The following is a 14,009-nucleotide window of genomic DNA, read 5'->3' on the forward strand; positions in this document are numbered from 1 at the left end:
GGGTCTTAAGGCTTATGAAGCCCAGTTAACACAAGAACTCAAGCCGGCCGATCATCAACAACGTCGTGTCTTTGCTGATTGGGTCGTTGAAATGCATGAAAATAATCCGAAATTCCATCGAAAAATCATCTTGAATGATGAAGCCCATTTCCACCTCGGTGGCTTCGTCAACAAGCAAAATTGTCGAATCTGGGGCTTAGAAAATCCAAGAGTTATTGTTGAAAAGTCTCTCTGTTCTCAAGGTGTGACTGTTTGGGGCGGTTTATGGTCCGCTGGTGTCGTTGGAATTTACTTTTTTCGAAAATGAAGCTGGAGCAACAGTTACGGTGAATGGATTGCGCTATCGAGAGATGATTAACGATTTTTTATGGCCGGAAGGGGATGGTATTGATCTGGAAAATGTTTATTTTCAACAAGACGGCGCTACGTGCCACACAAACAACGAAACCATTGATCCTTTACGGGAATAACACCTCTTATTGGAAAATCCTATATTTAAAGCCCCCTTATCGCAGTATGAGCGTTTCGATTGGCTTGATCTGTTTGTGCAGAGACCTTATAGTGAGTAGTACCACATTACAGACCCTGGAAAAGTGTTTGACTTCAGCTCGTTAGTGGAAATTGCATACTAGAGGCTGAATTTGCCGACTGTGTTGGTATTAAAGCCACCAGACAAGAGTTTTACAAACACATTACAGCATTTGAAAAGCGCAATAACATTAAATTTGTGGTAAATATTTTTTTTTTACTCACGCGAGCATTAAGTTGTTGCAAATACTTCTGTGCCGTCTACTGCATAGCTGCCAAGCGGCATTAATATGACAACAATTTAATGCTGTTTGTTAACCGCAATTTAATGCATTTACAATTGAATTGCATTCCCATGCACCCTTTTGTTGTTGTAAAATAGATGTGATGCGCGGTATGCAAATGGCACGGAATAAAAAAATGCTCTAAAAGCTGCCATGAAATTCTTTATATTCTTTTAGCTTGAACGAGTAAGATGCTTATGTGCGCGGATGTGTATTGGTGTACGTGTGCGTCTGTGGGTGTTGTGGATGTTAGCAATTATTGTGCTAGTTAGAAGAGTCAAACGTCTGTATTGCGCTGGTATGGTTGAGAATGTGCAAGAATTCCAGCTGCAGCAAAAGTGAAAGCTGGACTAGGGAAACAGTAATTAATGACTTTCCGTAATACAATCAGTGAAATGGAAATTTATAAATCATTTATGAGAACTGTGGCGCACAAAAGATTGAAGAACAACACCATATAATTTTGTTTAAGAATTTATGATTATTAAAAAAAAAAAAATTATTTACAATAAACTATGCAACAACCCAGATCACACTTGAGAAAATCGATATACGCGGGAAACTATAGCTCAAATATAATAAATTGGCGCTTTTTTTCACAGAACGTCTGAGTTTATTTTTAAAGCACTTTAAAGTTTCCACCAGGACAGTTGTTTGAAAAAAAAAACATATAAGTCCAAAATTATACAAGGTATGAAAATATGGGTACCAAATGGAAGACGAGAGTGCACCCAATTTTAAAATTTCTTTTTTGTTATTATTATTGTTTTAAAAAAGTAAGTAAATTATAAATTTATATTTTTATTTCTAGCACTGACAGCTGAAGGCCTATTTCTCATAGTTCTCCTTTAAAGTTTTTATCCTTGAATATCCTTGACGATTTTTGCCCCTCCATTGAAAAACTTCTTGCAATGATTTCCCAATATTTAATTTTACATTGCAAATTTTATTATATAAATATTTATTTCCCAAATTGTTGATTATTAATTGATGAAGCTGTTAAAAAAAACTTTATTTATGTTTAATTTCTACTGCTCTAATAAATGTCATCAAGCTGCCTCCAAAAAAATTCTTCTCCCCATTTGTCATATCGTGTACATAAAATTTGTATTTCCTAAAGCAAATAATTCCCAACAAATGCAAGTAATTCAAAAGCCATCAATAAACCAGCTCCATAAAAAATTCTAAAAATATTCAAGGCATATATGTGACCGCATGCGATGATGAGTTACGCATGCCAATATTGTGCAATGAGGCTTATTTGTAATTTTTTTCTCACAAATCAAAATGTACAAATCGAGTTCAGGGAGCTAACTAGTCAGATTGTACCCACAACAGAGCGAATTTATTGTTGTTTCGCTTAAACAAATATTTATTAAGCAAAAGTTATGTTTGTGTGTGTGGATGTGCTATTTGTTTTGGCCTAATATGATTTATGACGATCGCAGGCGCAAACAAATAAAATATTCCTTACATGTAAACATAAAAGAAGGAGGAAAAAAGCTAACTTAATACATATGTATGGGGTGCTTTTTATGTTTTTGGTGGAGTTTTTGCCGTCATTTTAGATGGGTTGAAATCTGTTCAACGGAATGTGAAGGTCGTAGGAAGTGGGTCAGTGGATTTGGTTTTCATTTAATTTTAATATAATATTTTTTTAATGAAAATTTAGTTAATTATCACACCAAAATCATATAATTCATATTTCAAATTTTGTGCAAATTTAAAAAAGTCGCATTTTTTATCAGATGAATGCTCGGCAACTTTTTTATGTGCAAGAAAACCCCCAACACAATTAGCAAAAATTATCAACTATAAAATTGCGTACTCTAAATTTTTCTACAAACTCTGATGCAAAATAGTTGCATTTCTTAAAACTTGAGAAATCACGGGTTATGGAATTGATATGAGCCATATTTTAATAAAAAAAATATTAGAATTAAATAAAAATCAAATGAAATGCCAAAACTGGCCAATAAATCCTAGTGCTGCAGTTATTTAACGCCGTGTAGGCCATCCAAGGGGGAAGTAATGAGTTACAGCTTTTAAAAAATTTGATTTCAATAATTGTTCACTATCGAATATGTGAAGAAAATATGCATTTTCTAGTCAAGTCAACCGCGTACCGTAATTATCATATAAAAATAAGTGTGCACTTTGAGGATAAAGTAGAGACTGACCCGTAAATGAGACTACACATGCTGATTACGTAATAAATTCTTATCGGCTCCAGGTACAAAAATAAGAATATGTTTGTTAAAAATTTTGAAAACAAATATTTCCATTTTAAGCACTTAGAAATTAACAATCAGCACCTGCTGCACAAAATTTTTCAAAAAAGTGGCGAGATTCGAGTGCTCGAGTTTTACCACTCGGAATATGTGGCCACTTTCCTTTATTTATATAAAATTATCATGATCTGTGAAACAGTTTTGGACTTTTCTGGGTTTATTAAGAAACTAAAACTTTCAATTGCTAAACAAAAAACCACAACACCTTCGTGGATTAAATGTATGGTAAATCTTTATGTATGTAAAGATGTCAGATACAAAGCTTTAACAGTTACTGGTGACTGCATTGAAGCATTTTTCTATGTACGTGAAGTCTTTGCAACAGCTAAAGTGCTGAGGCAAATTTCCTCATCATTCATCATCACAATCACGCACTAACACAACTCATTGCTAAGAAATAATAAGAGGTGTGCCCATTAAATAACAAGACTGAAGCTGATACAGAAGATGAAGGCATGCACTGAACGCCAGCACTATGCCAGCTGCTTAGCTTTCTCTTTCGAATGCAGTACCTCTCACTTCACCAAATGAGCCAGTATATTTATTTATGTATTTACCCAAATGAGCAAAACTCTACGGACACCTCCACAGGGCAGAATCCAAGTCAGGAATATCATTTAACTTAGGTAGGACTCCGGTCAAAAGAGCAAATTTATCATAATTTTATGTTCTTTGGAAGTGCAACATAAAATATTGAGACCCAAAAGTTAATATTTCCAAAAAGGTAGGACAGTTAACTGAATTATTCAGAAGACGAAGTATGCAAGTAAGAAATACAAATTTTAAGATGTTTCTAGCCAATTATAACATCCCAACTTATTCTCCAGACCTTGGGCAGTGTGACTTCTATCGGATTCTTAAGGTGAAATCTTTATTAAGGGTAGTGTAAGGTAAGTCGATTGGAACACGATTGAACGGGTTTCTATACCTACTCGATAGCTGTGCATTTTTGAAGTTCGTGTACGCTATAAATCAAAATCTACTGGGCCAATCGTTTTACGCAGCACTTCTTCACATAATTCGCCAAGTAACCTCGGAAGAATTTTGGTTTTTAACATTTATTAATCTAACAACAAGTTAGCTGAAAATTGTTTAGTGATAATTGAGTTTTTGGCTCCCAAGTGCTACGAAAAATAAAAACAATCGTCACTGTGATACCTCCTTTAACAAATGCTGTTTTTTTGTTTCAGATGATTCTGCTGCGAGTTTTGATATATCGCGCAAAATATTATTTTTTTATGCGAATATACTCAACTCTGTATCGCTTACACTTAATTAATTCAGGTCCTTATATGGAAGCAGAAACTAAAGTTTTTAGAATTATGTCTGGGTATGCAGAATTTCAGAATTTTTAAAATTTTTCTGAGTTATACCCATTCAGTTCTACCAAATGCCGTTAATTTTTGACAACTTTTTTCACTGAGGTGCCGCGTATTTTCCTCCATATAAACTACCATATATGTTCGAATTTTTTTATGTGGAAGCAAACGTTTTGCATCGTCAGCAAACAACCAAAATTGCCAAAGTCAGCGGTATTTCGTAGTCACTTGAAACTTGCACTTTCTTACAATAAATCAACTGTGAAACTGTATACTAAAAAATTCTGGTTAAAAAGTTGAAATTTGGATGAAACTTTAAAACTTTACGTGATGTGTTTTTTGTTGTAGTATGAACTATATTTTTATGTAGTGGTACATTTTTATGTGGTGTGTTTATAATTTTGCAGTATGGAAAGTGGAAGCATTCCGCTATAAAGCTAACCAAAGAGAAAATTCGATGCATTATGCAGTACGACAAAGATTTTATTCTGGCAATCCAAATGCCGAAAATTTTGGTTGATTGAAGACTTTGATCGAGCTACTCCTCCAGTTTTTGTGGGCACCTTGATGTTGTGCTAGAAATCGAGGAAAGTATAGTTTTATGTACTCTTTGAATAACAGAGGGTTTCTAAGAATATCTTTTTAATGGCAGAATTCACTCTGCAAGCTCGCCATTATCTGCCGCGTGTCATTCGCTATTAGAAAAAACATTTTCAATCATTTAATGTTTTAGTGGATATCAAACCCGACAATTGCCGATTGGCGCACGCACAAAGCCAGGTGAACACGGCCGTTGTCTAAGCGACAATATTTGAAACTAAATTGCAGAGTAAAAAAATTATGAAAAATTGCTCTAAATGACTCGGTAGTGCAGTTGGCTATACGCTGCTATTAGGCCAACACCATAGTCTAGTATAGTACAGATAAATAGATAGATAATCCTGACGAATATATACGCGATCCATAAAAAATAAATTACTTAACCGTATTTTATTCAAAATTACGAAAAAAGCACTTACCTCGAACATAAAACACACCCTGTATTAGTGGTTATAAATATGATAAAAGTATAGCACATACGTTAAAATATCATTTTCTATGTTTTGTTGTTCCATTTTTTTGTTTTATTCAATTAGTTTGATACTAGAAAAAATTTGACACTGTTTTGTTTTCTGTAACCAATGCCTTTACTATACATATATATAACACATACATACATAGATATTAGGGATCTCTAGTCTCATATTTTTATTTATTTAATGCTTTATTTTGCGGCTTTTATTATTCTCTCGTTTTTTTTGTTTTTCTCTTACAGGCTTGAACGTGATCTGATTACACGTACCGACCGTTTTGGTGTCGAGGTGCGTGAACGTACCATGTGGGATATACGCGAGGGGGTCGTTGGCGCTGAGACGTTCATACCGAAACATGTTATTATCGCAACATGGAAAAATGTTTCATTTGCTGGTGGTATTGACAATGCGCTTTTCAGGGTAAGTTGCAAAAAAACGAAAGCAATGTATTACATGCAAACATGTATGGGTGAAAAAAACACACATTCACATACATTCAATTTTTTCGGATACTCTGTAGTGACCTTTAGACTTTGATAGATTCGCGAATTTTATGTTCACAGTTTTGTTTGACACTCAGTTGCATCTGCTGACACGTAGTTTAGAAAACAAAGTGTGTGCTGTTCGTTATTTGTCAGTTGACATGCCACAAAGTACTCCACTAACAGTCACAACCAGTGCCACTTCCATTAGTCCCGCCTGTCAATTAGAGATGTGTGAAAGATATTAGATATTCGCTAGTACACATACATATACACATATGAATATTTTTTGCTTTATCACAAAATTACTTACAGTTCTAATTAGTTATGGCTCTGCGCTTACGTTGGCAATGAGTGTTGTATTCATTGCACAAGAGTGCACCCCTAGGGCGTATACGCAATTAAAATGTAAATATTTATTTCTAATACTTAATAACCAGAGAACGACCGAAGATTACATTTTGAGACCTAGTTTCGGTCAATTTGATCAATATTGGTTCACGTCTGAAATGAACCGCACATTTTGAAAGGTATGAAATTCTCATAATGGTTTTTAAAAAAATTTGCATTTTTATTAGTAAGATAAAATAATGGCATATTAATTTAAGGGTAAAATGATCAACAAAATAAGATAGTTACAGATAGAAGTGGATAGTTTGTGACCTGGACTGCAAAAAAGAGAGAGTTACCACCTTTTAAAAAAATTAAATTAATAGTCTCAATCAAATATTACAAGTGCAATAAGGTTTAAAAGAACACCCATTCATTTTTTTCGCTCTCTTCGAAAAAGTATGTTTCGATTAAAATAATAAAATAGATGCAATATCCTGTCAAAAGAACAATTTTGAGAAAACTCAATTGTAATATAGTTTCTAATAGGGTTACCTCCTGTTATGTTATGAAAAATAATTAAAACAGTATAGTACGGATCTCAACTGAAAGAAATTTAAGGAAACTTATTTTGGAAAATATTTTTTGAAGATGGTTGCCACCTGTTTGAATTAACCCTATTCAACTAAATAAATACTTTAACTGTATCCTACGGATGTCAAATGAAGAAGGTATGAAGCAGTTTTATTATGAACATATTTTTGTTAAAAAACAAGATTCTATTAAATGAGCTTGCTAATGAATTCAAAAAGAAACTAATAATCCGAAATCATGATATCCATACAGCTCTCATTTTACACAGTTCTAATTAGTGCAAATAGAAAATAATACTACAATTTTCGTGCTTTCAATGTATGACTTATTCCATACCGAAAAACTTGTTCTTCAATTTCAAAAACTATTTGGAGGTCTCTAAGATTACTCAAAGTTGTCTATGTATATTGTATAAAAACAATGCATTTGACCTAGGCACGGGTAGCAACAGTATAGAAAAAGTAACAGTGCAATGGATTCTGGTTTTGTTTTCTGTTCCGAGAATGTCAAAACTTATAAACCAAGACTGAAATAATTTAGATACCAAATAAATAGAAAAAAATTAAATTACATCGCTACTTCAATGTACCTTGACATAGAGCAACTTTTAAGTTGGCTCTCAATTTTCCTTAATAGTGGTTTGAACAGCAACACATTACGAAATACATGTGCGGGAAATTCAATTTTTTTATATGATTTGCTTAAATTCACTTATTTTTTGATATTCTACAAACTTCAGGCTTTTCACCTAGACTTGTGCCAGCCAGTTGGACATGCGCACGTTAAAAGTTTCATTATTTTATTTTTTATTCTAATACATTATAGCTCGAGGTACTAAATTGTTACAGTTCTTAATTTTGTTCCACTTTGTATATTTGAAATGCAATTTTGAACATTTTTTATATTTGGGATTAATGTTTTGCATAACTAATTTTGTTTAAATACTTAATTCTAAAATGTATGCGCCTATGCGTTTTAAGTTTTTTTGATTTTAAATTAAAAACAAAATATTCACTTAAGTCTCAAAATATTTGTTGAAGAATGAGATGGAATAAAAAAATTATCCTAACTCACCTCTTCTTCAACATTGGTTATAAATCTATACTAAAACAAAATTAAAAAAAAATTTTTAAATGGTATTGAAAAGCGAGTCAGGTATTTGTTAGTAAATTCCAAGGCTCATTTATTAAAGGTGGTGGCACTATACAACCAATTGTCAAAGCAAAGCATTGAGAAACTAGAAAAAAATACTGAATTCGCCTTGTTTTATTCTGAGCTGGCAGCTACATGGACACGGCGAAAGAAAAAACAACTCAGCTGGCTTACCAACACCACCTTTAATAGATTCGCCTTGGTAATTTTATATTTTAAATTATAAGCGTAAAAAATTGCTTTCTTCATAGAACTTCACAATTGCTGCACTTAATGGTTGAGCCAATAAGTGTGTATTTTAAGCCATTTTTAAACAGAAAATGCTGATTTTGATGCCAGTTTAGGTTACAAAAACAAAAAGTTTCCAATTTTTGAACAACCACTTTTGTTTGAAACCGTAGCGAATTTTCGTGGCTGATGTCAAAGTTCGGTCAATCTTACTACAATAACAACTTTTTAAGCAGCTTGTATTAAGCACATCATACACATATTACATACATATGTACATATGTACATATCTATTAAATAAATTTGAAATATTATCACACTTTTCTTCGACTTCCAACTTTTGCAACTTACACCACAATGAAAATATTGCATTGACTCACATGCAGATAAATACTCAATTTAATTAACACATATAATAAATTTGCCTACGGTCACATAACTCAATAAAATTTTCATTTCAATTAACATACACTATCATATTAGTTATAATAAATCAAATTTCTGTAAAGCACATTTTTCTTTACCACAGCATTTTACAAGGAATTTTTGCCTTCAGCAGCTTCGTTAGATGTTAATAAATAAATTCCATTATCAGGTTATGAAAATGAACTGACACTTGAGAATAGGGCATTAATTTGAAAGAATTTTATTTGGTAGTTAAATGCTTAGAATTTGAAGGTGTTAAGGATTTGAAAATCTTTTAAAAATATGTAGTATGAAACTTATTAAAAATATATCAAAGAGGGCACTGTTTTGTGTAAATTTGTATTGTAAAATATATATTTATTCCTAAAGTGTTTAAAGTTCGTTCTCCTCGTTGGGAAATATTGAAATAACGTAAGCATAAAACATAGCTCAACATACAGGTAGTTATTCTACTTCTTCAGTTTATAACAATTTGTACTCAATATTTCTTAACTTATTTATAATTGAATTTTACGTTTTGCATATTTTCAGACAAATACTTTCCAAATGGTTTTGGCTACCGATGAGGTGTACACATATGCCATATACAATTATGATTTACTAACATGGTCGTCAAATACAGAGGCTGGTGGTGATACAACGACTGGTGAGGGTGGCGTACCAGCTTTTGTAAGTATTATTTTTTTATTTAATTATTTATTTTGAAAACATTAAATATTTTATCTTACTAACTGCTGATAATTAAGGTATATTTAACAAAACTGATGTTCATTTAGAATACATGGAGTAATTGAGTAGAACAATTCTCTTTCGATTCTAAAAAGTTCGTTTTGAATCTACTTTAATGGAATACGAGGGGTGCCTTTTATATGTCGGGATTAGAGAACAAAAACAAATTTTAATCGTCGAAAATCACTTTATTGTTTTTAAAAATATTCTCCATGAAGATCTATACACTTTTGCATGCGTTTGAACCAATTGTCGAATCCCGACATATAAAAGGTGCATACGGTAACAGATACCCCTATTTTTCATTTTATTCATTTTCAGATAAGACATAGAATACTACAACTTAACACAAGAAATGAAGAGGCATTCTATCGTCGCTATATGTGCAAATTACCCGGATATAGAAATTTCTAATTTTCTCAAGTGCATTCGTTCATAAAGTTCACCGCGAGTTGCAAGTATTACGCGGCAATAAAGAATGTGTTGCAAAACGTAAAATACGCGTGAAACGTTTTGACAATATCCCATCTGCAGAATTTATTTAAGGAGTGCAAGCGCTCATGGACGAGGACCCTTTAAAATCAATGAAAGCCATTCGGAGGTATCTTAATGAGGGTCTCATCCGTCGAGTTGTCCATGAAGATCTCCGGTATATATTCTGCGTTATGCGTATAAGACAGTTTATGTCGGAGCAAACACGAGAGCAGCGAGTTATCCGCTCAAAACGCCTTCTAAACAAAATTAACCTCCCTAAAGCGGTTGGGATGTTATGGTTTTTATCTGACGAAAAAAAAAAGATGACAAAGATAAAAAGTCCAACCGAAAAAATGACAAATGGCTGTATTTCAATCTTACAGTGGTTCCTGCTGTCTTGCGAAATTTACAGCCACTGTTACTTTTGTAAGAAAATCGAAAATTTTTGTGAACATTCTTGCGATGAATTTTTACGATTTCAAATGTGGCGGACTCATTCTGCTTTTGGTAAAGAAGCACCATACAAAATTATTCCACACCATCCAAGCTTTAGGTAAAAGCATTTCCTTTTTTCGTTTTAAAATTAATCACATTTTAACTATGAGGCATCCGCCAAGTACAAGTAAAGGGTAGAATTTCCGATTTAAAGTGAAAAAAGTATTGTAAAATAGGAATCCGGCATCTCAGTTATCCAAAACAGCGATCAATTGTTACTTTTTCTATTTTAAAAACTTCGTTCTATTTTTCTTCGGCCTTTCACTTAGAGTCATAGGTTAATTTAGATAATTGTTTTTTAATTTTTGTTGCTGACAATATTGGGTGTTCATATATAAAAAATGTCAAGCATTCGTTATATGGTAAATAATATCCAATGCCGTTAGCAAAAAAAAAAAGTTGTCAAAAATCCACGTGAACTTAGAGCCATTTCAAACTTCCTCTTTATTGTTTCAGTACCTCCTTATGGGTACAATGGAATACTTCAAAAGCTGACGGAAACTTATACTAAGTTTGCCATAGCTCTTTTGTTTTTTTCATCATTAGCTGCTGGAAACTTATTGCAAACTTTTACATGCGCAATTATGTTGCCAGCCACTGCAATCACAGCCCGTCTTAGCTTGACCAACATTAAGTTCTTCACCGATACCTTTCTCATATGCAGGATTAGTCAAATATGACAAGGCACCTCCATTGTTCACGAGCCACAGTACATCTTTTGAAAATGGTATAATTCTCTAAAATCACGAAAAAATAGAGATAAGCGGGGCTTATAATGTTTCGCATCCCTCGCGCTCAGAATCGTACAACACAACCTACAGAGATAAGTCTGCTACTGATCTCAATCAGCTTTTTTGAAGGATATAATTTTTATTTAGAGTAAAAGGTCAAGTTTATGTATACCTTTACCTTTACCTTTATATGAGTACAGGAATATTCTTCTTCTGCTCGAAATTGTTGTGAAGGTGAAACATAAGTATATATTTCATTCATAGTTTGCTTGTATAAGCATATTTCTCCTTTCATGAATTAGTAATAGATGCTTTCCATTTCAATTCAACCGGGCTATTCGGGTCATGTTCTTCGATTTCCATGTAACTCAAATATGTTGCTCTCTGGCCAAAATAATGAGGCACGTATTTTTTTGTACGCCCGAAAAAATTTTTTTTCAAGATTTATCGGCAAATTTGTTTTTCGGCTCAAAATCGATTTTTTTTAATTATATAAGAAAAATTTTTTTTTAAATGCCCATAACTTAGTCAAAAATGAACTGATTTTAATAATTCTGGTTTCAAAATGATCGTCATTACTTACACAAGCGACTTCATGTAGAAACAATTGCAAGCAAGTAGTTGAAATTTTTTTATTTTGTCCGTTGAAGATAACAGCGGGTAGCAAATTATAATATTAAAAATTAACTTGAGAGCGTCAGCATCCTTTTTGTGGAAGGTTTCACGTTTATATTACTATGTTTTTTATCTTTTACATTATAATACAAGGTGACACAAAATTAATCACCTTTTCGGAAGATTAAAATTTTTTACAAATAGCGTCGTACGTCAATCATGTATGATATCAGTGTACTAGACAGCTGCAGTATACAAACAGACAAATAGCGGAGCGCGTAAAGGCCAAAATACATATTTCCATCACTCAAAATCATTTTTTATTTAGTGAAAAACTGATTTACAAACAAAATCTGATGATTAAATCAAAAATTAGTAGTACTCTGAAAACACTAAAGCTTTTTTGGTAGATTATGGGTTGTATGGTTTATAACACTCTTCCAGCAAACTCGCGATATATGTACATATATTTACATATGTGCAATTGAAATCAAATATTATACATTAATCTGTCATATAAATTCTATCGCAGCAAATAACACAACAAAGTCAAATAAGTTAATTAATTTCAATGTTCAAATGCGGTTAACATGCGGATTCCATTACAAAACTCACAAAGCTGCAATTCGTAGTATGGCAACCTTACACATACGCACACACCACTTTAGTGAGGCAGAGGGCGGAATGGTAAGGACTCTGACCCCAAGAGAAATTTATCGCTGCGCGACATGTGGTAACAAAAATTAGTTCGTGATGTTAAAGTAATTAGCTTTTATAATTCAAATTGCAGTAAATTTATCAGTTGTTAAGAATCCAGTGCTAAATATGTACATAAGTGCTTTTTAAAAGGAGTATTTAAGCCAATTTATTCTGGCAGATGCTAACTTTGTGTTCCCTCTGGAACATCAAAGCACTTAGTCCTCTTATTTTTAACCAAGAAACCAAATTACGACCTTGGTTAACCACGGACTCGCTTTTCACGGCTAAGCACACTATACATCTTCTTCTTCTTCTTGATTGGTGTGTAACCGCTTAAGTGATTTTGGTCGAGTTTAACAAAGTGTGCCAGTAATTTCTTGTGCCGTTTGACACACTAAGTGAAACCCCGTTCTTCTCCACCTGATCTTTCTAACACAGAGGAGATCTCACTTTTCCTCTTCTACCATCAGCTGGTACCGAATACTTTGCGGAGTGTTTTTATCTAATCCGACGACATGACCTAGCCAGCGGAGTATTCTATGCCGCTGTAAAACGTATAAAGCTAATTGTTCCCCACCTACGATACTCGCCGGAAAGGAAACGATACCATCCGCCCTTAATAAATTATTCATAATGAGTTATATCTAGCTTTCTACTCAGCTGATGAAGTTTTTCTATAGCTGTATAATTTTAGATCTCGACGCTTGCTTATATTTTATATAGAAGAAAATACTCAATACTACCAATAAGAATAATTAAAAAAAAAACAACAACAATGCGATTCTTAAAGTACTTTGGACTCTCATAGGAGGTTTGCCATTGCCTGCCGAGAGGCGACCGCTATTAGAAAAAACGTTTACTTTATTTTGGTCTTTCACCGAGATTCGAACCTACATTCTCTCTGAATTCCGAATGGTACTCAGGCACCAAGCCATGCGTTTTTTTTGTGGTTTTGTAACTACAAGGTTTTATTTACTGAATCACTTATGACTACACTTAACGGGTACCGGTGGTATAAAGCTCGAAAATTTAGGGTATTTTCAGGAATTTTTTTGTACAATAAAAAAAAAATGAAAAACGATATTTACTAAATTTTCTAGGCTTTTTATTCAACTTCTTTTGCATACAAAAATGAAAAAAATAAAATTTAAAAAATGGCGCTGAAGTTGACCCTCCTGAAAAATTGGACCTGGACGGTGTTGTCCATTTTGGTTCTTCTATTTATCTGAAACATAAAAACCAAAAAAAAAGTTATTAATTAGTATGACTGTAGCTATGTTTCGTACTAGAATACCAAAAAAGAAAAAAACATGACAAAGTGGCGCGGTTTGAATTGGACACTCTAAAAATCGGGGTTTTTTCAGTTGTTTAATCAAAAAATAAGAAATAATTGAAGTAATAATATATGATTCTAGTACAGGCGATAGCCATTGATGCTGTTAAAATTTCAGACGATTCGGTTGAATAGTTTCTTTGTTTGACAACACCAGGCCGAAAAAAGTCATTTCGAGATAAATGAGTTTAAAGTTTGTGGTACAGGAGCGCGCGGACCGCTCTGT

General features: G+C 33.1%; 1 protein-coding gene across 1 annotated transcript in view; it reads left to right on the forward strand.

The window, feature by feature from the left end:
* LOC129251554 (protein mesh) overlaps window positions 1-14,009 on the forward strand; it is a 67,062-nt gene that overhangs the window by 37,186 nt on the left and 15,867 nt on the right. The window contains exons 5-6 of the mRNA XM_054890842.1: window positions 5,738-5,915; window positions 9,239-9,376. Coding sequence (XP_054746817.1) covers window positions 5,738-5,915; window positions 9,239-9,376 — 316 coding nt within the window. The remainder of the gene's footprint in view (window positions 1-5,737; window positions 5,916-9,238; window positions 9,377-14,009) is intronic.

Source organism: Anastrepha obliqua, chromosome 1 (genome assembly GCF_027943255.1).
Source record: "Anastrepha obliqua isolate idAnaObli1 chromosome 1, idAnaObli1_1.0, whole genome shotgun sequence".
In the NCBI taxonomy this organism is placed as follows: Eukaryota; Metazoa; Arthropoda; class Insecta; order Diptera; family Tephritidae; genus Anastrepha; species Anastrepha obliqua.